General features: G+C 43.8%; 1 protein-coding gene across 1 annotated transcript in view; it reads right to left on the reverse strand.

The window, feature by feature from the left end:
- Positions 1–450: 450 nt before the first annotated feature.
- LOC146834655 (uncharacterized) overlaps positions 451–27,861 on the reverse strand; it is a 135,643-nt gene continuing 108,232 nt past the window's right edge. The window contains exons 3-5 of the mRNA XM_085599937.1: positions 2,987–3,090; positions 2,306–2,422; positions 451–937 (exon numbers count right to left, since the gene is read on the reverse strand). Coding sequence (XP_085456063.1) covers positions 678–937; positions 2,306–2,422; positions 2,987–3,090 — 481 coding nt within the window. The 3' untranslated portion in view covers positions 451–677. The remainder of the gene's footprint in view (positions 938–2,305; positions 2,423–2,986; positions 3,091–27,861) is intronic.

A 27,861-nucleotide genomic window follows, 5' to 3' on the forward strand; every position in this document is an offset into this window, starting at 1 on the left:
TTTGGCAGTCTTCTTGTGTACTGTACTGTACTTCGTTTTACTACTCCTTCCAGAGTCTCTCTCAGGCGACTGTCTCATTTTCTGTTTTTGCAAATGCTACTGCCAGTGTCTACTGTACTACCACCACAACCATGGCATCTTGGGAAACCAAACCATCATCACCATGCAGCCATCGCTGTCCCTAAGTTTAAACATCAATCACAGGTAAGAGAAGAAGTTTGGGGGAGGCATAATTAATAATGGAAATTAATTCATTAATTCACACACCAACACCCTTGAGTCCAGTTGCAGGCTACATAGACTAGGAGGAGAGACTGACAGTACTAGTAGGACTCATATGTAAAGTTTAAGTATAAATATAATTTAATCCCCTAACAAAAAGAACTAATGTAAAAAATCCGACAACACCTGACCAACCCCTCTCCCTAACCTCAACCAATGTCCAAAAAGATAGAGTCCAACCAATGCCTGTTAAATTCAAAAATAAAATTGTCCATAAATAATATATAAACCCAAACTTTTCCCCAAATGTACGCCCAATGACCACCCACCAAAAAAGGTATAAAAAAGGGACAATCCAACGGGATCTCTATCGGCGGGCTCCCAGTCGCCGGTTATTCGCCAGGACCTCCTTTATCTACTCCTCTAGGCACGCCATTCGGAGGAGCATGTGGCGCTTAAAAGCTCGACAATTGCCGAGGGGGGGCAGCAGTGTTGGATGAAGTATGGCGGGAGGTTGCCAGACCATGGCGCCTTACCACTTGAGGGGCCTGGCTGGGGCCCGGGGCATTGGAGGAGGCTGCAGCTGCTGCCGCCTCCTCCTCTGTCAGAGCCACCAGCCGCCAATATTCCAAGCAGATGGCCTCAAGCTTCCGGCACCGGGCCATGGCTGCTAACTCCTTCCTGTCTGGTTTTGCTTTTGGTTGGGAAGGAGTAGCTATATCAAAAAAGAAAAGAGACTATGTAACCAATACTGTTAGCAAAAGAGTAACACAAATTTAATTCTACACATAGTGGCACAGTAGCACTAGCAAACACAGTACATAATATTTGTGGTATCTATGGACTTTAGTACACCAGTTTTCTTCTTCTCTCTTGTTTAGCTAAATTAAGTAACCTTCTTGTAGCCGGCAATACAGCTCAGTCAGCTTGCGCCCAAGACAAACATACTCGTGACGCAGACTCAAGTTATTTTTATTTACTACTGTCTGCAAGTGGGGAAGCTGACTACACAATCATCTTATTTTTTATATTATGGGTGGCACTGGCCATACTCTGTTGTCTCAAGGGCAACTGCTCACTTTCACCCTGCCCTCCTGACTACTGCAACAAGGCAGATGATATCTGATCCAAATGATCATTGCTTATATATGGGACGACATGAGGTACTTTGTTTTGATTGTGTAACCATGCAGCCGATAGGCCACCCATGGCAGGCTGACAGAGTCGAAAATAAATTAACATAGGTAGGGAGTGGGCCTGGGAGTCGGAGGGAGGCGCTTGATAACGACATATATACACAAAATATATGCTGTGCTTGCAAACTATTGTGAGTCAAGGGAGTATTCTGAAAATACAACTTCTATTCTCCTTGGCTTTGCTACTCTGGCGCAGTTTATTTTCTTTTACATTCCCTTCAAAGACTCTTCATCCAGTGACAGTCGCCACCTATGCTATGATAAATACCATCCGGGCATCCATCCATTCAAAGTAAACATGTCTATCATTCTTCTTAACCTCTCAACAAACCTTAGTTTGTTTCAACAACAAACATTTTTTTTTTAAACCACCACCCATGCATCCTTCCTTTCTTGCTTGCCTTTGAGTTTGACCCATCAAACACCCCGGAGGATTCTTGCTATCACCCATACAGTTTCACCCACTCAGGTAGGCATCTTTTCTTTCACATTCCACCCATCCTTCAACCACCCATATATCTGATTCCTATCAGCCACCTATGCATGCATCCCATGTATTCTTCTCTGCCAGTCATATATATTACAAATCACCCGTCCTTCCTCCTTCCATCCTTCTTTCCCTTTACGCTCAATCCATCCATCAAGGTCATCTGACTCTTAGTCTTCTCCATAAAACTTTCCCAGCTGAGTTGAAGTCAGATAGAAGAGGCCATTAGTTATTCAACTACTACTCTCGCCGCTAATGCTATTGCTCTAATGCTAAGTAAAGGGTGTCTTCTTTAACCGTTATTCACAACAACTTAGTCTCTCTCAACATACAGTATACACCCTTGCAGTGAGTGTGTAACTATTGCCAAAAAAAAATAAGAAATATAAGTATAACTTACCACCGCCCACCACTGCTGTTGGCTCAGCCTCCCCTGTGGCAGCTGCCGCATCCACTGCTCCCTCCTGGCTGGCGTCGCCTGCCCCGCCACTGGCTTCAGCACTGGTGGTTGGTACGCCTAGAAAAAACATTACACATTTTTTAGGTGCCATATACACCTCCCCCTATTTACTCTTTTTCACTAGCACGATTGAAAAAAAGTTACAGTTCTTATATATACCACATATATCATTAGTACAAATTGGGTACTAGAGGAGAGTAGACACTAGTAGTAATATGTCCTATCCTATCAAAAATAGTAAAATATCTGGTTGGGCATTTTGTTGGTGGGAATTGTCGTAAAGCCTCTCAAGATTAAGAAGACTAGAAGAGGACAACCCAAAAGACTGGACTCAGTGGCTAGAGCTATTGGTGAATCTGCGTTTTAACACCTTTTAAATAAAAATAAAGATTGGCCAACTGGGCAAGCTTAGCTACAGACAGACTAATATAGTAGTAGTACAGAGAGTCAGAGCAGAGGCAGTTAGAGGCAGGGATAACAAGTATTTAGAAACAGAGACCTAGATTGAAGACGATTTGGTAAAAAAAAGAATTAGGAAACGGAAATATTAGTTCAGAAAAAATAAGGTACAGTAAAAGTTAGGGAAATATAATTATTAATATTAACAACTGGAGGACTTACTGGGGCCAGCAGCAGAGCCCTCGGTAGAGGAGCGGTCCTGGGATTGGGAGGCATTTTGTTGATGTCCAGCTGCTCCCGCTGACTCTGACCCCGTCTTCTTGCCCCTGGGTGGTGATCATGTAAGATATAATAAAAAAAGAGGCAAGCATTGATGATTGGTGTGAAACAAATAAAATATTTTAAAAAACGGTCAAAAAAACATTTTTGGAAACAACAATTGCAATAAAATTGACCTATCTAATCTGATCGACTAGTAGTATCATGGAATTTGCGGACCGTCTAGTTATTATTTATGAACACTAATCCAGTGTTCCATTCTGATTGCAGAATCCTAAGCCTAAGTACCACCTGACCTAGCCCACCTATTTCAGATGGGCCAATTGTTCTCTAAAGTCTGCATTTCCATTTATTTAAGTCATCAAAATGAATAGATGGAGGAAGCACGCATACATTTTTGAATACCCAAATTGTTGGGTGGTTGCTGCTGATGTTCTGCTAAGCCTATTACTCACTCACTAACAAACTACAAAAGGTTCTACTAAGGACTGGAGTAAGCAGCACTCAGCAGCACAGACGTGACGTGACAGAGGATGCGTCACGCAGACCGCTAAAAAATGACAACTAATACTAAGGGGCAAATTATCAAGCACGGTGTTAAAATTATTGCCGCTTTAGCAGCAGAAAACTGCCGCTAAAGCGTCGATAATGGGCTTGATAATATGCCGCAGAGAATTCCCATAGAAGCCCATGTTGACAGCAGAACATGGGCTTCTATGGGAATTACTATAAAATTAGTGGGTGTAAGGGAAAGAGAAACTAGCGCTCCAACAGGAATCCACAAGTGTGTTCACTGATCCAAACAAAGTAAATGCGGTGCTATCAAACTAGGGAATACCACCCATTTCCCTAAATAACTCAATCTAAGATTGATTAGACCAACACAAACTGTTGATGCACACGCAATTTTTTAAACGTATATATACACAAATTCAATAGACAGATAGTGATATTTAGAATTCATGTTCTTCTTTATTCTTGAAAGAAATCTTCCACTCCCAACGCGTTTCGTCGCAATAGGGATTAACCCAAGCGACTTCCTCAGGGCTGGAAGTAACAAAATTTAAATTACAATAAATCAAAAACTCCTCTATTTGTACATGATTAATCATTTGAATACACTTCCATAAACTAATGTAGATGACAGCAAGATGATATACATTGGAAAAAAAAAAACCCACATCAACATGGAAATATCATGCAGAATGATTAATATAACTTAAAATGTCCTCATTCATATATAGTGAAATTGTGTATCAGCCAATATTCATAGTACCCTACTTAACCATAGACTCCATCGAACTCTGACTTAATGTCATTCAATAAACACACCCAAACCATAAGTGCAATTCACCCCAAAAATAGTGAAAGAACATGCTGTACCCAATAACGTATTTGTTCATACCTTCAGTATTCTTACTTCAATGTATTCCTATTAAATTGTATTGAAATATTTACAGTTAATAACTGCGAGACACAGGAGGCAAAAAAAGGAAGAATCATTCGCAAGGCGGTTCCCCCGCCAAAAATTACGTTTTCTAAAGCTGTTGCTTACCTCTTTGATCCTTTCATTATGTTTAGTTATATTCCAGATATTGGTTATAAGTCCGGTTTCAAAAACTACACCATAGTCCCTACAGGGGAAAATCATAACAGACTGCCGTGTAACTAGATTTCACCAATTCCACATACGCCCTATCATAAATAAATGTAAGAATTACTAGTACTTCCAGTATAAGCTCACCTCTAATAAGAAGACGTCATATCTCATGCAACTGTATACCAAAAACGCTGAACTTATCAATTTCATAAATTTGAAGGTATCTCGGATTCCAGGACCTAAGGGTTAAAGATAGACCCAGCTTGTCATGAGAACGGAATCAAAATGAGCTCACTAATAGAACATCCGTACTATGATATACATAAAAACGCCACAATTATATATTCGCTCACCTTACAGAAACTTGTATCTCAAGAGCTTATAATCCATATATATCCTCCTTAATATCATTAGGTACCCTAGAGTACCGGGACCTATAATAAATCAAAAGAGATTTGTCACAAACGTTATACACTCATAAATGTCCCTAACGGGTTAGAGACTCAATCGTGACTGCTCACCTTTCAAAAACAACACTGCTTCCCGAATACAGGTTTCGTAAACTATCGCGTGACAACAGCGTCATGTTTTGAAGACCCAACAACAACATAAAAGAGGTGACTATACTCTTAACGTGATATCGGGCGCCATTACTAAGAGGTGTTACCAGTAAGACTAAGAAATAAAGAGGGTGATTCACCCTCAACTTACGAGCGCCATAAATAAAATGGTATTTGCTTTATTTGACTGTAAACAAACGGGGCGTGCTCTAAGTTATCAAAAAAAAAATTTGAATTCTATTATTCCAGTACAGATATATACAAAAAAGAGAACATATATATATAGAAAGACAACACTACTTCCCGAATACAGGTTTCGTAAACTATCGCGTGGCATCAGCGTCATATTTTGAAGACCCAACAACAACATAAAAGAGGTGACTAACCTCTTAACGTGATATCGGGCGCCATTACTAAGAGGTGTTACCGGTAAGACTAAGAAATAAGGAGGGTGATTCACCACCAACTTACGAGCGCCATACATAAAATGGTATTTACTTAATTTGACAGTAAACCAACCGGGCGTGCTCTAAGTTGTAAAAAAATTTTTTTGCATTCTATTATTCCAGTACAGATATATACAAAAAAGAACGTATATATATAGAGAGAGTTAAGAGTGCATACCAAAAACCCTTCTTACCGAAGCATTGAATAATAAAATATTATAACGTAAAATTTCTAGACTGACCAAATAAGAAGTAAGAAAGCATTGTATAGCACTCTATATATCTATGGAGTCTGCCATAAACCAAAGAGTTTTCAGTATGTTTTTCAATAATTTAGTGCTATATGATGTATAACCATCTCATGATTAGCACACTACATGGACCTTCCATATGAAGGTACCCCAAATCAAATTTCGTTTCTTATATTACATACCCGCTACATAGTCATCTCTATGCTTCCGCTGCATACCAAGTCATATTAGAGCCTCCAACGTCTAAGAGTTACCAACTGCTACCTTTCAGAAAAATTCATTATTTGGAGCCACACGTGGAAGATAAATTTGCATCCCCAATAATGCCTAGTCACCCAAGAAGTATTGTAACTCATGGTCATAATTAAGACCCAATTCACCCGCCCTCAAGCGCATGATCCATCTTGCCTCCCGTCTCCGCAGTTGAAGCTCTCTATCCCCACCTCGTGGGTCTAATTTAACATACTCAATTCCAATGTATTGAAAGGACTTGGATGGACCCTGTGCTAAACAATTATGGATATGTTCGGCAATTGGATATCTGCAATCATTGCATTTGACAGCCCTGAAATGCTCGCTGACACGTTCCTTTAATGCTCTAATTGTGCTTCCTACATAGATTTTTTGACATTTGCATATGATAATATATACCACAAATTTAGTAGTACAATTTATGTTGGATAAAATGTCATATGCACGACCCTTATCATCTACGAACTGTGTTGTTCTATCCTTAGCAAATTTGCACATATTGCAATGTCCACATTTATAAAATCCTTTACTCAATTGTGAGAGCCATCCCTCCTGTCTTTTATCAATGGGATAGCTAGGACTTAATATTAAGCCCAATGTTTTGCCTCTCCGAAATGTGATTTGTGGTTTGTCTCCCAAACATTCCTTCAATGTTCTATCAGCTTTCAATATGTGCCAGTGTTTTCTCAGACTTTTGTACAGTGTCGTTTTTTCCAAAAGGGTTACTCTAGATTGGATATATTGAAAGTAAAAAATAGAGCTTTCAAAATTAAAAGAGCATCCACACTGAAGCCGGTTCGCCTAACAACACAAGAATCACCTAAGGTTAGGATGATTGCTGACTATAATTCTATGAGTACGACACTGTACAAAAGTCTGAGAAAACACTGGCACATATTGAAAGCTGATAGAACATTGCAGGAATGTTTGGGAGACAAACCACAAATCACATTTCGGAGAGGCAAAACATTGGGCTTAATATTAAGTCCTAGCTATCCCACTGATAAAAGACAGGAGGGATGGCTCTCACAATTGAGTAAAGGATTTTATAAATGTGGACATTGCAATATGTGCAAATTTGCTAAGGATAGAACAACACAGTTCGTAGATGATAAGGGTCGTGCATATGACATTTTATCCAACATAAATTGTACTACTAAATTTGTGGTATATATTATCATATGCAAATGTCAAAAAATCTATGTAGGAAGGACAATTAGAGCATTAAAGGAACGTGTCAGCGAGCATTTCAGGGCTGTCAAATGCAATGATTGCAGATATCCAATTGCCGAACATATCCATAATTGTTTAGCACAGGGTCCATCCAAGTCCTTTCAATACATTGGAATTGAGCATGTTAAATTAGACCCACGAGGTGGGGATAGAGAGCTTCAACTGCGGAGACGGGAGGCAAGATGGATCATGCGCTTGAGGGCGGTTGAATTGGGTCTTAATTATGACCATGAGTTACAATACTTCTTGGGTGACTAGGCATTATTGGGGATGCGAATTTATCTTCCACGTGTAGCTACAAATAATGAATTTTCTGAAAGGTAGCAGTTGGTAACTCTTAGACGTTGGAGGCTCTAATATGACTTGGTATGCAGCGGAAGCATAGAGATGACTATGTAGTGGGTATGTAATATAAGAAACGAAATTTGATTTGGGGTACCTTCATATGGAAGGTCCATGTAGTGTGCTAATCATGAGATGGTTATACATCATATAGCACTAAATAATTGAAAAACATACTGAAAACTCTTTGGTTTATGGCAGACTCCATAGATATATAGAGTGCTACACAATGCTTTCTTACTTCTTATTTGGTCAGTCTAGAAATTTTACGTTATAATATGTTATTATTCAATGCTTCGGTAAGAAGGGTTTTTGGTATGCACTCTTAACTCTCTCTATATATATATGTTCTTTTTTGTATATATCTGTACTGGAATAATAGAATGCAAAACATTTTTTTGATAACTTAGAGCACGCCCGGTTGGTTTACTGTCAAATTAAGTAAATACCATTTTATGTATGGCGCTTGTAAGTTTGTGGTGAATCACCCTCCTTATTTCTTAGTCTTACCGGTAACACCTCTTAGTAATGGTGCCCGATATCACGTTAAGAGGTTAGTCACCTCTTTTATGTTGTTGTTGGGTCTTCAAAATATGACGCTGTTGCCACGCGATAGTTTACGAAACCTGTATTCGGGAAGTAGTGATGTCTTTCTATATATATATGTTCTCTTTTTTGTATATATCTGTACTGGAATAATAGAATAAAAAAAAAATGTTGATAACTTAGAGCCCGCCCCGTTGGTTTACTGTCAAATTAAGCAAATACCATTTTATTTATGGTGCTCGTAAGTTGAGGGTGAATCACCCTCTTTATTTCTTAGTCTTACTGGTAACACCTCTTAGTAATGGCGCCCGATATCACGTTAAGAGGATAGTCACCTCTTTTATGTTGTTGTTGGGTCTTCAAAACATGATGCTGTTGTCACGCGATAGTTTACGAAACCTGTATTCGGGAAGCAGTGTTGTTTTTGAAAGGTGAGCGGTCACGATTGAGTCTCAAACCCGTTTGGGACATTTATGAGTGTATAACGTTTGTGATGAATCTCTTTTGATTTATTATAGGTCCCAGTACTCTAGGGTACCTAATGATATTAAGGAGGATATATATGGATTATAAGCTCTTGAGATACAAGTTTCTGTAAGGTGAGCGAATATATAATTGTGGCGTTTTTATGTATATCATAGTACGAATGTTCTATTAGTGAGCTCATTTTGATTCCGTTCTCATGACAAGCTGGGTCTATCTTTAACCCTTAGGTCCTGGAATCCGAGGCACCTTCAAAATTATGAAATTGATAAGTTCAGCGTTTTTGGTATACAGTTGCATGAGATATGACGTCTTCTTATCAGAGGTGAGCTTATACTGGAAGTACTAGTAATTCTTACATTTAGTTATGATAGGGCGTATGTGGAATTGGTGAAATTTAGTTACAGGGCAGTCTGTTACGATTTTCCCCTGTAGGGACTATGGTGCAGTTTTTGAAACCGGACTTATAACCAATATCTGGAATATTATATAACTAAACATAATGAAAGGATCAACGAGGTGAGCAACAGCTTTAGAAAACGTAATTTTTGGCGGGGGAACCGCCTTGCGAATGATTCTTCCTTTTTTCGCCTCCTGTGTCTCGCAGTTATTAACTGTAAATATTTCAATACAATTTAATAGGAATACATTGAAGTAAGAATACTGAAGGTATGAACAAATACGTTATTGGGTTCAGCATGTTCTTTCACTATTTTTGGGGTGAATTGCACTTATGGTTTGGGTGCGTTTATTGAATGACATTAAGTCAGAGCTCGATGGAGTCTATGGTTAAGTAGGGTACTATGAATATTGGCTGATACACAATTTCACTATATATGAATGAGGAAATGTTAAGTTATATTAATCATTCTGCATGATATTTCCATGTTGATGTGTTTTTTTTGGGTTTTTTTCAATATATATCATCTTGCTGTCATCTACAATAGTTTATGGAAGTGTATTCAAATGATTAATCATGTACAAATAGAGGGGTTTTTGATTTATTTTAATTTAAATTTTGTTACTTCCAGCCCTGAGGAAGTCGCTTGGGTTAATCCCTATTGCGACGAAATGCGTTGGGAGTGGAAGATTTCTTTCAAGAATAAAGAAGAACAAGAATTCTAAATATCACTATCTGTCTATTGAATTTGTGTATATATACGTTTAAAATATTGCGTGTGCATCAACAGTTTGTATTTCTATGGGAATTATACAGGGCATATTATCACTTCCATTAACGCCGTTTCTTGATAATATGCCCCCAAGTATCTAAGGGGGATATTCTCAAGAACATGCGACAATCAACGCCAAAGTAGGTTAGCGCAATTTCACATATCTCCGTCTATCGCGGGAAAATAACTCTGTGTCAACGTCACATTCTCAACACGGTGGTAACATGCGATAGTGTCCCCATAACGCATCAAATGTCTGCAATAACATCACCAGGACGGCGTTACAAATCCAAACCCGAACGCAATAAAAGTTGCGTTGGGCCCAACTGCGATAAAAAAAGTCAGCGATAAGCAGCGCCAGGCCTGCCAGTCCCACAAGTCAGGCTGCAAAAATCAGTATAAAAGCAGCAACAAAATACACAAAAAAAAAAAACAACAACTGCGAAGCACAATGGAGGTGGCCAGAGCAAGTACATTGGACAACCAAAAACCCACAAGCCCCATGGAGGACCAGCCTGGGAGCTCGGGTCAGGGAAGGGCAAGGAGAAGAAGAACAGGTAGATGCGGTTCAGTCCACAGGTAAACAGGATCCCAATAACAGAGGTGACACTACCACCATCTAATTGCCAATATTGAAATTGTCAGGACTAAATGTTGCTCTTACACTTGTTAGTGTGATGTGCTAATGCAGAGGAGTGACATGCACACAGGGAATGTGTCTTGGAATGAATTTATTTGCACATGCTGTGGCTATTTTGTCCTGTCCTATGATTGCTAAGGACAGTCCCAATGTGACGTGCTCATGTGAAGAAATTGTTAATGATAGTGTCCCTTTGGGCTATTCCTGCTGCTACTGCACTGGGGTGTGGTCCACCTGCCTCATCCTCATCATCATCATCCGGTGCATCTGGCACATGGATCCATGGGGCATTGGTGCGTACATATATGTTCTGCAACACACAACATGCAATGATCATCTTGCACACTATTTGCGGGCTGTAAAGGAGTCTTCCACCTGTGATGTCCAGGCACCTGAAACGTGATTTCAACATGCCAAATGAGCACTCCACAATGCCCCTGGCGCGGTTGGGGGCCGCACTGTACTGCCTCTGGGCCTGGGTGTACGGGGCTCAGAGGGGTGTCATCATCAACGGGCAGAGTGCATATCCTTGATCACCTATAACAGGGGAGAGAGATGTGTCAATCGGTGGTTCTGCATTCTGTGTTGGCAGGCTTATTATATTGTATATTGGTGTGTGATGTGTGGGACTTTGGGATTCATGTTTGATATGTCTTGCATGTGGCAAATGAGCAGCATCCATGTGTATTACGTTGCCTCACAGCTGCTCCTCACTCCCCCGAGCCTATTTACTTGTGTGCGCTGCATGGTTGCATCACTGGCACTCCTAAGACACGCCATTGTCATGACTGTCTGCGCATGTCTACAAGCCTGACAACTACACTGTGATATTGGCCGTTGAAAGTGGTCGGCCACGTGTGTGTAGGCCTATGGTGAGGATATGGCAGACACAGAGACACACGCAGTAGTTGCTTTGGTGGCCATCCCGGAAGAGAACCATGCCCTGAGCCCTGGGATATTATTGTCCACTCCTAGGCTGGCCCAGCCCACACCGATTGCGCTTACAGGGGGAGTACTACATAGCTACATGTCCAAGGTCTATCCCACAGCCTGAGGTAACATGGTTGCGTCCACTGTCTACAACATCACATACACCAGCAGTATATGTCCACATGGACATGTCTGTGCTCTGCATACTTGAGTCTGTCCAGCACATCACCGCCTCACTTGGCATTGTGTTCATTCTGATTCATGGGTTACTTGCCTCCTTCGCACATACTTGGTTCCCACCTCTCACCACATCCTGCTATTGTGTGGCAGAGGTGCCATGACGTGGATGGTTTGTCTACATGGCTGGCCCCTGTTACCACAGTTCCTTGTGTTGTCGTGTCTGGTAGGAGGGCATGTTGTATGTGATTTTGTAACATGTGCATTCCCACAGTTGTGAGTTGCATGGTTGTGGAGTTGAAGTGTGTGGTGTGTTCATTTGGTACTTACCAACGAGCAGTGCATTTCCGTAGGTGCCATCCTCGAAGCGCTGGTTGATGATGGACTGTCGGATGATGTAGGAATCATGCACACTGCCTGGGTAGTTGGCGACGACGTTGGTGAAGAGTCCCCGGTGGTCCACTATTGCCTGCATATTGATGGAATGTGTGTGCTATCTGTTGCGGTAATTGTGTATAGTGTCGGCAGGGGGCACAAGTAGGACATGTGTGCAGTCAATTGCCCTCAACATGTGCGGAAAGCCAGCTATGGCATAGAAGCCTTGCTTGGTCTCGAGCTGTTCCTGCGCAGTGTGGTGGAAGTGGAGGTGCTGGGGTACCAAGCTGATGATGGCATCCAAGACAGTTGTGATGAACTTTGATAGGGCTGGCTGTGAGACTCCTCCGACTCTGGCAGTTGTCGGTTGGAAGGTACCAGAGGCCAACAGGTGCAGCACAGCCAGCAGCTTTGTTTGCGGAGGGATGTTTGTTGTCCGCTGTGTTTGTACCGTCAGCCTGTGGGCAATGTGGGTCAGGATGCGGAGGACGGTTGTCCTTTTGAGCCTGTAGTGGGCAATGACTTCCTCTGGCGTTAAGTCTGTGAGGCTGGTGCGTTTTCGGAAGGACCGCTGTCTTATTCTGCGCTGCCTCAGTGGTAGTCCGGGGGGAGTGGTCCAGCAGGGGCCCTGGGGGGGGGGGGTCCTGGCTGGGGGTGGTGGCGGTGGGTGTTGTAGGACTCTGTAGGACTCTGCCAATGTGGTTCTGGGCTGGGCTCCCTTTCATACTGCAGGTTGTCGTCCTGCTTAACACCAGTAAAAGGCAGGCGTTAAATCCCTGCTGCTAACGCGCCTTACCGCCTGTTCTTGGATCACTTCGCCAATCTGGCTGGTCGTTGAGAATATCGCAAAGTGGTGTTTTCATGTGTTTTTGCACGGGAACGCCTACTCTATATATCATTAGCGATAGTTGTCGCGCTCATCTGTGGCGATGTTTTTTGCGGAAGCTATCACTGGATAACTGGCGATATCGGCAGTTAGCAGCAGCTTGAGATTGGGGCGATCATTCTTTCACCACTTTTGCTGCGCTAAAGTGCAGATAACTCAGCGATAAGTCCTTGAGAATATGCCCCCTGTGTTTAATTATCTAACTTGACAGTTTCAGGGTTAGAAGACTGAGATATCTGCCGAGGTTGTTTAAAGAGGACTTAAGAAATCTCAGCAAAGAAATTCTATGGGGGATATTCTCAAGAATGTGCGATAATCATCGCAAAATCGGTTAACGCAATCTTTCATATCACCGTCTATCGAGGGAAAATAACTCTGTGTTAAAGTTCTATTCACAAGACAGCGGTAACATGCAATAGTCTCCCGATAATGCATCAAATGTCCGCGGTAAAATCAGCAGGGCGGCGATAAAAATCTAAACCCGAACGTAAAAAAAGTTGCGATGGGCCCAACTGCGATAAAAATGCAGCGATAAGCAGCGTCACGCCTGCAAGTCCGACAAGTCAGGTGGGAAAAATCACTATAAAAGCAGCAACAAAATCACAAACAAAACACATACAACTGCGAAGCACCATCGAGGTAGTACAGAGGACAACCAGAACCCCACAACCCCCACAGAGGATCAGCCTGGAACCATCATTGGGGAGACGGTGGTGGGAGTTGGGGGACCAGACACTGCACAACATGACCTGAGCCAACAGCAACAGGGTGAGTAACGACCAGGGACTGGGGAGACAGGGGGAGATGGGCATAATGGCACACATGCACAAGTAAGTATAGCACATCTGAGGACAAACCATGCCCAAGAGTCACAACTCCGACCAAGAGCCCAATTTACGCAAGTCTGCAACATCTCAGCACAGTAGGAGCACAGAAGTGAAAGGCACACCGCCTGAAAGGGATAAGGGCCAGCCAAATCAGAGCCGAAGGGGCAACTCACCCACTATGCAGCACACACACGTAAGATGCAGAGCACCCCAACATTGACAACAATGTGGAACAAACTGAAACACTTTCACAACAGAACAGAGGACACAACTGCTGCCGCTTGTGTGTAAAAAATGGCCATTCGCATTTGGCATAGCAGGAAACTGTAACATGACAATGTACAAGTACAACCTCACATCCATGATGGTGTAAAAATGCCAAGTGCTCCGCTTCAAATAGGCATCTTCTCATAAACAGTCACAATGTACATTGCATTGCAGTCTGACAGTAAACGTATACAATGCGTGAACATACATGTGAACACAATATCATTCTGCATTTTCCCTTCACATTGCAGAGGGAGAATCAACACCTCCTGCAGAGCAGACCCAACAACTCAGCACTGATAATGAAGAGGACCTCCCCAACATCTACACCGACGCACTCTAACAGCTCAGGGACAGCTCTGGCACCCCACCTTCAGGAGCAGGGCAGCCCAGCTGCATCCATGAGACCCCACCCCCTGCACAGACCACACAGCAGGAAGCACCCACCACCACAGCTGTCTCCCAGGACCCCCACGACCAACAAATGGCCTTCCAACGTCGTGTGTTAGGGTGCCAGGAGAAGATGTCTGACCAGCTGCGAGTGGGGTTCAACCTCATGGCAGCCAAACTAGATGCCATACGTGGGTGTCTTAGTCCCAACAGGGACCACTCGCAGTCCCTAACAGACACCCACTGTCTGCTCCTTGCTCTACAACAAGCCATGGCTGACATCGCTGGAGTCATGACTCTGAGCCAAGAACAATGTTTAGTCAGAGTGACCCCAGTGATGTCAGCAAGGAGTTAAGTCACATGCGAATAATCATAGAGAACATGGAGCGGATGCATGCCTCACAAATGGCTACCACGGCTGCACACCAGCGAGAATTAGCTGTGATCTTCCATGCCCTGCAGATCCTGGTCATGGCATTGCCGCCACAAGGCCTGGCGCGAATGGATGCTGGTGCTACCACTCCATCCACATCTCCTCCCCCTGAAGTGTCAGTGCCACACAGTGTGGCAGACATTCCACCTCCGGCCCCTGATGTGTCACTGCCACACAGTGATGCAGACAAAACACCACCACCCGCATGTGAGGCACCTGACACATCAGAGTACCCAAGATGATGATGAATCTGGCTTTGTGATAAGAATGAAGTGGTAGCATTCATCTCTGCCATATGGTCGGGTTCAGCTTGGTTCTGCCCTCTGCATCATGCCCTGGAATAACACCTCCCACTGTCACCCTATACACTGAGCGACACTCACCTTGGACCTCGACATGGACGGCCATATTTGGTTTGGTTACCAATGACACAGCAATCACACTGTGGACTGTAGTCTTCCACTTCATATGAACTTGTCAATCCCGAAAGGCGTCTTGCTGGCCCTCCACAGGCAAATAATGTAAATTGGGGTTTGCATGGCCCTGTACTGATCCAGCTTCAACACTCCACTAAATGTGAATAAAACATTCCAATTCACACAGATGTGTCATGGCCATGATCAATAAAGAATGAAAGTATGGATGAATGTAGGCACAGTGATTCCTTAAAAAGGTACTCCCTAGGTAATGCTATCAATGCGCAGGTATGGCCATGAATCAGATAGGCATTGAGACACACATTATCATTCAAATCAACACTCATTCCAGTTGAATACAAGTGAAGGTGCGTAGACTTTATTTGCATATGCGTGTCAGTAGGGCAAGATAAGTGCCACAACATGCAGACCAATACAGCAGTTGTCAGAATGAGGAACGTTGCCAAGCGCCGCTGTCCACTCCGGGGGAGTGCCTCACCTGTCACAGGTGTGTGTTAAGCCATGTTGTTGTCCTCTCATGTATTCGGAGTCCGGGCGAATGCAGCCATGTCCACTGTTGTCGTGGGATATGTGACCAGATCTCCAAGATGCAACAAGGTGTCGGGACATGTGCAATGTGTTCCAATCTGTTGTGGCTGCAGGTACGTAGTTACTCGCCCATGTAAGGAATTGCAGCTTCGTAGTCTAATATTTCCAACATGAGTCCATCTATTAGCAGGTCTGGACAGATGTGCTGCGTCCACCCCCTTTCACCAACTTGCACTACAGCCCAATAGGGGAGCGGTTTAATGTGGTTGTCAGGACTATTTCAGACAATAAACATTTTCTCTGTTCAATAGGTACTAAGTTACCTCTTGTAGTCAAAACGGGAGAAAGAACTCTGACGTGGAGCGAAGCGTGGAGAACGAGAAACTCCAAGATGGCCGACACTCCGGGTGATTTGACATTCTAGTCTTTTGAAATTCGTGTCCGAGTTCTAGGTGAAGCGATCAACTTAGAATGTTGGTGCACTTCACCTGAATTCTTGACCGTTGTGGGAGCGTTTTTCCCTTGTCTGAGTTAGATAGTCAGGGTTTTCCCTAATTTCTGAATTGACTGCGTCTTGTGTGAACCCGAGTCTTGAGAAATTCCTAAAAAGAAGTTTGCTGCACAGCTTCCTTCTCTGAGGGTAGCGTTCTGCTCGAAGACATGCGCAGAGCTGCTGTGAGCGAAAAAGACCAGTGAAGAAAACGACATGAAAACAGAAGCCCGAATTGCCGCTTCCACAGACCGAAAACTACAGCTGTTGAAGAGGAGTTTACTTGAGAAGCGCGAGTATCGCTTCTACCAAGCTAAGTAAAAAATAATATTGTTCAGAGTTTAATTTTGAGAAAATATAATTAGCCTGTTGTATACTCACCAATATAAAGGAACTATCACAAACTCTTACCTGAAAAGAAACAAGAAGGAAAGATTATTAACCTTAACATTTAGAAATGGAAAAAGAAACATAAACTAGGTGGGTTAACATTTTTCTCAAATAATACAGAAATAACAGAATTTTTAATAGATGACAATAGTAATTGTTGTTTATCTTAGACAGAAAAGAACAGAAAAGGCACAATTTATTGTTTAGTAAGAAGAAAGCCAAAAAAAATAGAAGAGGAGCAGAAGCTAATGTTCATGTAGGTACGTAATGTTAGTATTGTTCAATTAAGGTTAGAACAGGGTAGTTAAGTGTAAGCCTGATGAGAGTTGTTATTATCTAGCCTCCTGATATTTCGAGCCAGAAGCAAGAACTACAGAAGGAAGGTCAGCAGAAGGTGGAGGACCATTTGGCTGTCTCTTTTCTCTCTCGTTTGTTATTTTATGCAATCCCCCTGCCCCCGTCTGGGAAAACATTTGGTGTAGTTGTCTTAATATTTCACCGGTTTTTCCTGGAGGTGGCATAGGGAAAAGGCATCTCTGTTCCTGCGCAAATTACTTGGAAGTGGCTCTGACAGAGTGAAGTGCCCACGTATTTGATTTGCACCCAAACAGAATGGCTGATGGTCTAGAATTAAGAAATTTAGGAGAGGCCTTACATTTAATACAAAAAGAATTGGCTGCAGTCAGGCAGGAAAATAGAGGTTGAGACAAGAAGTAATGGACACAAGAAGGGAAACTGTTGAATTGGCAGCTAAGATTACTAGCTTGAATCCAGCTTCCAGTTTGAGATTTCCAGAAACAGAAGGGGAACATCTAGGTTCCACCACTAGAGTAGCAACACATGTAGTGCACTCTTTATCACCAGTAGTTCCTCTAGCCCCACCAGAAAGGTTCAGTGGAGACCCACAGAAGGCTCAAGTCTTTTTAATGCCCTTGGTGACTCGAGACGATGACCTTCTTTATAATTTTGAAGAATTTAAAAAGGAATTTCAAGAATTTGTGATCGTTGAAGAATATCACAAGCCACAGACAACAAACTTTTAGAGTTGAAGCAGGGTAATAAATATTTAGTGGCTTACTTAGCCCAATTCAAGTAATTAGTAGTGGAGACGGACTGGCCAGAGGATAAAAGGGCTGCGGTCTTTTACCGCAGATTAAAGGATGAATTAAAAGACGTTCAAGCCCAAATTCCAAACAGACCAACAGATGTTTCAGCCATAATTGATTTAGTTTTGGAGATCGATTTTCTTCAAAGTGAGAGGAAGGGAGAGAAACGGAAGGATTTCAGATTCAATGCTCCAAGATTTGACAGAACAAGAAATGACTCATCGAAAATATCAGACAGCCAGCCCGGAACTGAACCCATGCAAATCGGAATGGTGCGAGGGCCTCTGACCAAAGAAGAAAAAGAAAAGAGACGACAGAATAACTTGTGTTTGTATTGTGGAGATGGTGGGCATTTTGTGAGAATATGTCCAAAGTAACCAAAGATGTCCTCTAAGGAGAAGGAAAACTTCAAGCACCACCAGTAGGAGGAGTTGGACTGGTGGATGTCGAGGAAAAAACAACTCCCGAAGTACACCATTTAGCTAATACCTTGCAGTCTTCTTCTCCGCATCTAGTGATTTCGATGGAATTAAGCTTTTGAAATATTACCCATACCGAAGTCTCAGTCATGATCGACTCAGGAGCCACTGGGAACTTCTGTGACATAAAATATGCAACCAGTATTGGATTAAGAGCAATTTTGAAGTCAAAAAGCAAACCAGTAAGAGCAGTGGATGGAACAAATCTATCTTTTGGGCCCATCACTAGTCACACGGAACAAGTGAAACTATCCTTTCACGAGGGTCATCGGGAGATCATCCAGTTTAATCTAATCGATGCTCCACAATTTCAGATTCTACTGGGCTTGCCATGGCTAACGGAGCATAACCCGAGTATAGATAGGGGTGCAAGAACCGTGAAGACGAATTCAGAGTTTTGCAAAGAAAATTGTTATAATCATCAAGAAGGGGTTAAAGAACCTGGACCAGCAACTCTTTTAAGTGAGCAAGGAACCTCAGTGTGTGTGATCCACACAAGTTAAATTCCATTGGAATACAAGGAGTTTGAGGAGGTGTTTAAAGAGAAAGAGGCCGAAAAGCTTCCACCACATCGACCATTTGATTGCAGAATAGATTTAGAACCGGGTGCTCATTTGCCTTATAGTTGAGTGTACGCTTTAACAGAAAAAGAAAATGAGCATCTGAAGGAATACATCAGAAAATACTTAGCCAACGGCTTTATCCGTCCATCCCAGTCTCCGGTCTCTTCGCCCTTATTCTTCATTCCTAAGAAGGAGGGAGAATTGAGGACTTGTATAGACCACAGAGCTATCAATAAGGTCACCATCAAGAACAGGTACCCACTCCCCCTCATATTGGTACTTTTGGATCAGGTGAAAGAAGCACAAATTTATACCAAGTTAGATCTCCGAGGTGCGTATCACTTGATCAAAGTTTGAGAAGGGGATGAGTGGAAGACGGCGTTTAGGACAAATCTGGGATTGTACGAATACCAGGTCATGCCTTATGGATTATGCAACGCGCCGGCCACGTTCCAGCACTTTATGAAAAGTGTCTTGAGTGAATACATTGATCAATGCGTCATAGTATACATTGACGATATCCTGATTTACTCCAAAACAGAAGAAGAACATCCAAGCCAGGTGAAGAAAATCCTACAGAGGTTAAAGGAAAATAACTTATATGTTAAGTTGGAAAAATGTGCGTTCAGTGTGAAGGAAGTAGAGTTTCTTGGATTCGTGCTCTCGCTGTCTGGAATCACCATGGATATCAAGAAGGTTAAAGCAGTGCTAGAGTGGAAGTCTCCAAGTAGTGTGAAGGAACTGCAGAGCTTCATTGGCTTTGCCAATTTCTACCGGAGGTTTGTAAAAGAATTTTCGCACAAGATAGTACCACTCACTCGGTTGCTGAAAAAAGGAGTTACCTTTGAATGGACAAAAGAAGCTGAAAAAGCATTCCAGCTATTAAAGGAAGAATTCACCACTGCACCAATTTTACTGCATGCAGATCCTACAGAACCCTTCTATGTGGAGAAGTATGCTTCAGATCTGGCAATTGGGGGGTTTCTTCTCAAAGACACAAAAGGACAGGACAACTTCATCCAGTAGCTTATAGGTCGAGGAAATTAACACCAGCGGAGATTAATTATACCATTACCGAGAAGGAGCTACTGGCGATCAAGGACGCATTTAAGCAGTGGAGACACTACTTAATGGGAGCAAAGCATACGGTGACTGTGTTCACTGACCACCGAAACTTGAAGTTCTTAAAATCCGCTAAAACCCTCACTCCAAGACAGCTCAGATGGTCATTATATTTTGCGGATTTTGACTTTGTGATCCCTTATCGACCAGGAACCAAGAACGGAAAGGCTGATGCTCTATCTAGAATAGACATGGAAAAAGTAGAGGACAATCAGGAACCAAAACCGATTATTCCAGAACACAAGGTTGTAGGGTTGATACGTCAGGAAACTATCGAGGAAAGAGTGAATAGAGCAATGTCACTGGAAGAAATTGCCGAATGGGCAGAACAAGAACCCTCCAGACAAGTCCTACAGGGTTTACCCTGGCGAGAAGGGAAATTATATTGGCCAACTCTGGAACTACAACAATTGATTCTGGAAGACAATCATGACAGTCGTTTGGCTGAACATAAAGGCATTCTAAAGATCGAAGATCTGATTAAAAGAGACTACTGGTGGCCACAAATGACAAAAGATATTCACACCTATGTGAGAGCTTGCGGGGTCTGTGCTCGGGGAAAATCAGAACGACAATTGCCAAAATGATTTCTCCAACCTCTGCCCACACGCCCACATCCCTGGCATACAGTTACTGTGGAGTTGATCGTGGACTTGCCTTCTAGTCAGGGGTATAAATCCATATTGGTGTTCGTGGATGCATTCAATAAGGTGGCGCCTTTTGTTGCCTTAAAAGGAACTCCAACGGCCAAAGAGTTGGCCATACATTTTGGTGAACACATAGTACGAGCCCATGGTATACCCAAGGTGATAATTTCACATAGAGGGTCCCAGTTTCTTTCACGTTTTTGGAAGGCTTTTATGGAAGGATTAGGAAGAGAAACTAGATATTTCACAAGCTATCACTCAGAAACAGACGGGCAGACTGAGAGGGTCAACCGGGAATTAGAACAGTATTTAAGGTTATTCATGGTAGATCAAGAAGGGGATTGGCCAGAATATTTGTGGGCTGCAGAGTTCGCACACAATAAGGCAAAAAATGCTTCTACTGGTTTCTCCCCATTCTATCTAAATTATGGTAGGCATCCAAACTCTTCAATAATAGGTAGAGAAATCTCAGTTCCCGCAGTCCAGGAAATTGTACTAAATCTAGCTCAAGTTCATCAAACCGCTATTACAAATTTAGTTCAAGCCATAGAGAACTATAAGAAATATGCTGACAAAAAAAGAAAGGAAGGTCTAAACTTGCAGATTGGAGATAAGGTTTGGTCAAACGCTAAGAATCTTAGATTGAAGGGTGAACGAAAATTTCAACCAAGGTTTATAGGTCCTTATTCCATTGAGAAAATACTTAATCCTGTGACTTATCGTTTGACCTTACCACAAGAACTGAAAATACATCCAGTCTTTCATGTTTCACTCCTAAAAAAAGCGTCTTCAGATTTAGGAGTTATTCACCCACCCAAACCAGTACAGTTTGAGTCAGGAGAAGAATTTGAGGTCAAAAGAATATTAGACTCAAAGAAAATTAAAGGAACAATCTATTATTTGGTGGACTGGAAGGGCTACAGTCCAGAAGAGCGATCCTGGGAAAAATGTTCTGATGTTCATGCTCCCCGGTTGGTACGATCCTTCCATCAAAAATTCCCTAAGAAGCCAAAAATGGAAGGGTCTCCTTTGCGAGGGGGTACTGTCAGGACTACTTCAGACAATAAACATTTTCTCTGTTCAATAGGTACTAAGTCACCTCTTGTAGTCAAAACGGGAGAAAGAACTCTGACCTGGAGCGAAGCCTGGAGAACAAGAAACTCCAAGATGGCCGACACTCCGGGTGATTTGACATTCTAGTCTATTGAAATTCGTCTCCGAGCTCTAGGTGAAGCGCTCAACTTAGAATGTTGGCGCACTTCACCTGAATTCGTGACCGTTGCGGTGGCCTTTTTCCCTTGTCCGAGTTAGATAGTCAGGGGTTTCCCTTACCTCAGCATTTTCCCTTATTTCTGAATTATCTGTGTCTTGTGTGAACCCAAGTCTTGAGAAATTCCTAAAAAGAAGTTTTCTGCGCAGCTTTGACTCTGCTTCCTTCTCTGAGGGTAGCGTTCTGCTCGGAGACATGGGCAGCAGAGCTACTGTGAGCGAAAAAGACCAGTGAAGAAAATGACGTGAATACAGAAGCCCGAATTGCCGCTTCCACAGACCGAACTCTACAGCTGTGGAAGAGGAGTTTACTTGAGGAGCGCGAGTATCGCTTCTACCAAGCTAAGTAAAAATAATATTGTTCAGAGTTTAATTTTGAGAAAATATAATTAGCCTGTTGTATACTCACCAATATAAAGGAACTATCACGAACTCTTACCTGAAAAGAAACAAGAAGGAAAGATTATTAACCTTAATATTTAGAAAAGGAAAAAGAAACATAAACTAGGTGGGTTAACATTTTTCTAAAATAATACAGAAATAACAGAATTTGTAATAGATCACAATAGTAATTGTTGTTTATCTTAGACAGAAAATAACAGAAAAGGCACAATTTATTGTTTAGTAAGAAGAAAGCCCAAAAAAATAGAAGAGGAGCAGAAGCTAATGGTCATGTAGGTACGTAATGTTAGTATTGTTCAATTAAGGTTAGAACAGGGTAGTTAAGTGTAAGCCTGATGAGAGTTGTTATTACCTAGCCTCCTGATATTACGAGCCAGAAGCAAGAACTACAGAAGGAAGGTCAGCAGAAGGTGGAGGACCATTTGGCAGTCTCTTTTCTCTCTCGTTTGTTATTTTATCCAATCACCCTGCCCCCGTTTGGGAAAACATTTGGTGTAGTTGTCTTAGTATTTCACCGGTGTTTCCTGGAGGTGGCATAGGGAAAAGGCATCGCTGTTCCTGCGCATATTACTTGGAAGTGGCTCTGACAGTGGTCACTGCACACGAGGATTTGTGCAATCTCCCAGATCCAGCTGCCAGCATGTATGCCAAGTATCAAGGCATCCCATAAACGGGTATCATGGTGATACTCCTGGCCATGTGCCAACAGGGGGCGCACACACATGTTGAAATCCAGTTCATCCACCGTCCTGTTGGATAGGCAGACATCCATGCACCACTCGAATATGCACGATCAACAATGCAACACAGGCTGAACGCAGGTGACTTTGGCAAGGCGCCAGCTTAGCCGGTAACTGATCCACATCACTACCAATAGCAGTGCCCCCAGTAAAAGCAGCATACATGCACGATACAGTTCCATGTGACAGGGGTTGTGCATGTGTCCAGGATATTCTGCCATTCCATCAGTGGCTCTGGTTGAAACTGCACGGTTCTGATCTGCGCCAGTTCTGTGGATGAAATGCCACAGCTCATATCAATGAGTTGTTTTAGTGTGCAATGGTTGTACGCCTGGGATGGTGTGTGAGTAAGTGTGAAGACCATTCCATGCAAGATAACTTCGAGCAAGGACTTCTGTCTGTGGGGTGTGTATACGTTGTTCTTTCGTAGGCTGTGCATAGAGTCAGAGGTGCAGATGTGCTCACGCATGATAGTTCAAACAAAGGAGCTTTCATCCCTAATGCTAGTTTGTCATCTACTTGCATTCGGGAAATGTAATGTGGCTTGTTGGGGGTAGGGTTTGGGATGTGTGCGACTTTGGGATTCATGTTTGACATGTCTTGCATGTGGCATATGAGCAGTATCACTGTGTGTTACACTGCCTCACAGCTACTCCTCCCTCCCCCGAACCCATTTACTTATGTGCGCTGCGCGATTGCATCACTTGCATTCCTACAGCACAGTATTGTCATGCCTGTCTGCGCATGTCCACAAGCCTGACAACGACACTGTGATGTTGGCCGTTGAAGGTGGTGAGCCACGCGAGTGTAGGCCTATGGTAAGGATAGGGTGGACACAGACGTAGAGTACATGCCTAGCTGAACTGACGCTGCTAATGTGGCTATGCATTTGGCTCATGCTGCAGCAATACAGATACACACAACACTTGACATGTATGATCCTGGACCCCGAGCTGTCTTTCACTCCTTCATTACTCCGTTTGTGCGAGCCCGCCCTCCGGGTGCATGCTACATTGCAACATTGATGCTTACAGGGGGGGATGACTTAGCTACATGTCCAAGCTCTTACCCACTGCCTGAGGTGACATGCTTGCATCCGCTGTCCACAGCACAATGCAATGTGGAAGGGCCTGGGCCATCATTCATACATAATGACCACACGGACACACTTGGATAGGTAGTGGAACTAGCTTTGGGCACATGCGCCCGGCCACTTTTTGTAACCAGGATCACATATCCAGTGACGCCTGTGCTGGATGGGTGTGGGGTGAGTGTGAGCCAGACCTCAGGGAGTGGTTGGTGCTGGCAACAACTTGAACAGTGATCACTATTAAAGCGGAAACAGAAAACGCCAACATAACACAAACAACTGCGAAGCATCATGGAGCAAGTACAGAGATCACCCAATATTCAATCAGAAGGGGTCATGACTTGTGGTGCACTGAGGTAGGGGCACCAGAGCTGAGCGTGCTCATGTGAAGAAATTGTTAATGATTGTGTCCCTTCAGGATATTCCTGCTGCAGCTGCAGTGGGGTGTGTTACACCTGCCTCATCTTCATCATCATCATCATCGTCCCAGGTCTTCCACACTGCCTGAGGTGACATTGTTGCATCTGCAGTACGTAACTCAATCATAAAGGGTCCATGGGTTGTGGTGCACAGAGTTAGTGGCACCTATGGTGCTCAACGGGTACGCAGCTTGCGATGATGCATCGTCCGTGAAGGTCAGTTATGGATTGGATGTGTGCGAGCCCTGCTGACTGCAGTTTAGGCCGGAGGTAGAGGTCAGCAGGGGCCCACAGCCACGTGGCGTTGACTTGTGCTGCACAGAGTTAGTGGCACCTGAAGTGCTCATGGGGTGTGCAGCCTGCGACGATGCGTCATCCGGGCGGGCCTCACTGGGAGCAATGTCTTTTGCCTATTGATTTCTGCCTCAATAAGGCCACGTGGCGTTGACTTGTGGTGCACAGAGTTAGAGGCACCTGTGGCGCTCAGAATGTGTGCAGCCTGCGATGATGCGTGGTCCGGGCAGGCCGCACTGGTAGCAATGTTTGTTGCCTACTGGACTGCGTCATTTGCAATCGCGACTCAATCTGAACTGTGAGCACTGTGCTAGCAGGTCACGGTGCAAGCAGCGTCGGCGTCGTTGCTGAAGTGCTGTCGTCGGCTGATGAACGGGAGTTGATGGTGCCGGCATCGGTAGGCCAAGGCTGCGTTGTGGGATGAGTGCGGTGCATCGTGTAACTTTACAAGCTGTCCCTTCGAACCTCTTTTTGCACCCCTTGTGCTTCTTTCTGTACCTCTGTTGCTTCTTTCTGCACTTCTCTTGCCTCTTTCTGCACCCCTCTTGCGTCTTTCTATACCCCTTTTGCATCTTTGTGCACCTCTCTTTCCTCTTTCTGCACCTCTCTTGCTTCTTTCTGTAGACCACTCCCCTCTTTCTGCACCCCTCTGGCCTCTTTCTAACTTCTCTTGCTTCTTTCTGCACCCCTCTTGCCTCGTTCTGTACCCCTCGTGCCTCTTTCTTCTCATCTCTTGCTTCTTTCTGTACCGCTCTTACTTCTTTCTGCACCTATCTTGCCTCTTTTTGCACCCCTCCTCCCTCTTTCTGCACCTCTCCTGCCTCTTTCTATACTACTGTTGCTTCTTTATACACTTCTGTTGCTTCTTTCTACACCCCTGTTGTCTCTCTCTGCACTCATCTTCCCTCTTTTTGTACCTCCCTTGCTTCTTTCTGTACTTCTCTTGCTTCTTTGTACACCTCTCTTGTGGTCCGGCATTACAGTCTTCCTGCCGTCTGCCCCTGGGGCCAACTCACGAAACCTCGTCCACTGAAATCGAAAGAGAGCATCAGCAATTTCATTGTTATACCTGGAATGTGTCTCGCCTTGAAAGTAACGTTGTGCCGCAAACATTGTAACACAGACACTCTCAACAACCGCCACACTTTTGATTCCTTCGTGGACTGCCAATTGACCATGTCAACGATTGCCATGTTACCCACATTAAAAAGGACTGTCTTGTTTGCCAAGCAGTGCCCCCACAAGCATACTGCCACCACAAGATTTCCAGAAAAGTGATGGAATGCCCTCTCAGCTTCCACGCCTCTGGCCACTCCTCAGGACACCACCACCTGTGCCAGAAAAAGCCAAAACCATGTCCTCCAACAGCATCTGAAAACATCTCCACAAAACACTCCATCTACTCCCCAAGCCCCAGCATTGGAATGCCATTGCACTCCTCCAGAAAAGTACGCAACAGCCTCAAATTCTCCCGGGACCCCGCTGTGATTCTCACCCTGTGATGTGGCATTAAGGTCCCGGACAGTACCCAGCCCAATCTCCTACAAAATGTCCTGCCGGACCTGACCGCCTTACCTGCACTTTTGACCTGGCTAACACCGCATCCAAGAGCTCCAAACAACATATCTTCTTCTCAACAGGCAGAGGAATCTTCATCTCATCCGAATCCAGCTTCACACCCAAAAAGGTAATCATCTGAACAGGCCCCACTTTCTCTTCTGGCGCCCAATGGACCCCCAAGTCCTGCATTAAATCCTGGAACAACCGCCAACTCTCCTGACAATCCTCGGAACGTGGAGCCCTAAACATGAAAAAATCCTCTAAATAGTCAGTCCTCACCTCCTTTCCAGCCACGTGGACAATTTTTTTGCACAAATTAACTAAAAACCTCAAACTGAACATCCCATCGGCAAAGCCTTGTCCACAAAAAACTGCCCTCTAAACTGAATGCCCAACAACTCGTGGTCCGCAGGGTGAACCAGGAGCAACAGAAATGCTTATTTGATGTCACATTTTGCCATAAGGGCACCCTTTTCCACCTTGTTGACCAACTGAACCGCCATGTCTACGGAGGCGTATTACACCTTACTACACCCCTCAGGAATTAAATCATTAACCGACAACCCTGCCGGCCAGGAAAGGTAATGGATGAGGTGATACTCACCCGCCTCCTTCTAGGGCACCACCCCAATAGTCAAAATCCTCAAATTCACCAGGGGCCAGCCCAGAAACGGCCCCTAAATTCTGCCCCCGACACCTCCATCGTTACCTTTCTCCAAAGCAATGTCTCATGGCCCTTGACTGATCTCAAATTTTATGCCCACTATCGAACCCTGGGACCCTCATAACACAAACGAAAACCAAACTGGAAACCTGTCAACAATTCCCTCTCCCGTTCAGATCCCAGCATGACCAGCCATCTGTCCAAGCAGTTCATCTTAACTGGTGTACATGCCTTTTCCCATGGAATCCTTACCTCCCCTACCCAATCCCGGTCATTGTAACCAGTCCTCTGTACCCCAACGCCTCCTTATGACCCAGCAAACCCTCCCTGGATGCGACACTGGGTAAGCATGTGCTTGCCACCACATTTTGAAAACTCGTGGCGTATTTGCAATATTCCAGCAAACACTGTCCCTTACTGAATGCCCAGCATGCTCCAGCCGTCGCTGTCTGTCCCTGACCTGCCTTACCCACCCCTGTCTGGGTGCGACACCCTCGACAGGACCTGTAGATGACCGGCCAGCTGCTTGCCGTATAAGTCGATGGGGCTGGCCTCTCCGGTGTCATAGTTTGCAAGAACAACGTATAATCCGATTGGTCCCACGACTCATCCGCTCTCTCTGCCAGTCATGCAAGAAATTCTTTGTCATAACACACCCACGACCACCCTCCAAAATTCACCTGGGCCTTCCGCACTACACCAGATATTTAAACAGAGCAACGCACCACTCTGGATACTTCTCACAATATACGCTTGGGTATATGAGAAAAGCTACTCTCCAATTTTCAATATTAATGGGCACCCTGGG

This window comes from Triturus cristatus, chromosome 4_2 (genome assembly GCF_964204655.1).
Source record: "Triturus cristatus chromosome 4_2, aTriCri1.1, whole genome shotgun sequence".
In the NCBI taxonomy this organism is placed as follows: domain Eukaryota; kingdom Metazoa; phylum Chordata; class Amphibia; order Caudata; family Salamandridae; genus Triturus; species Triturus cristatus.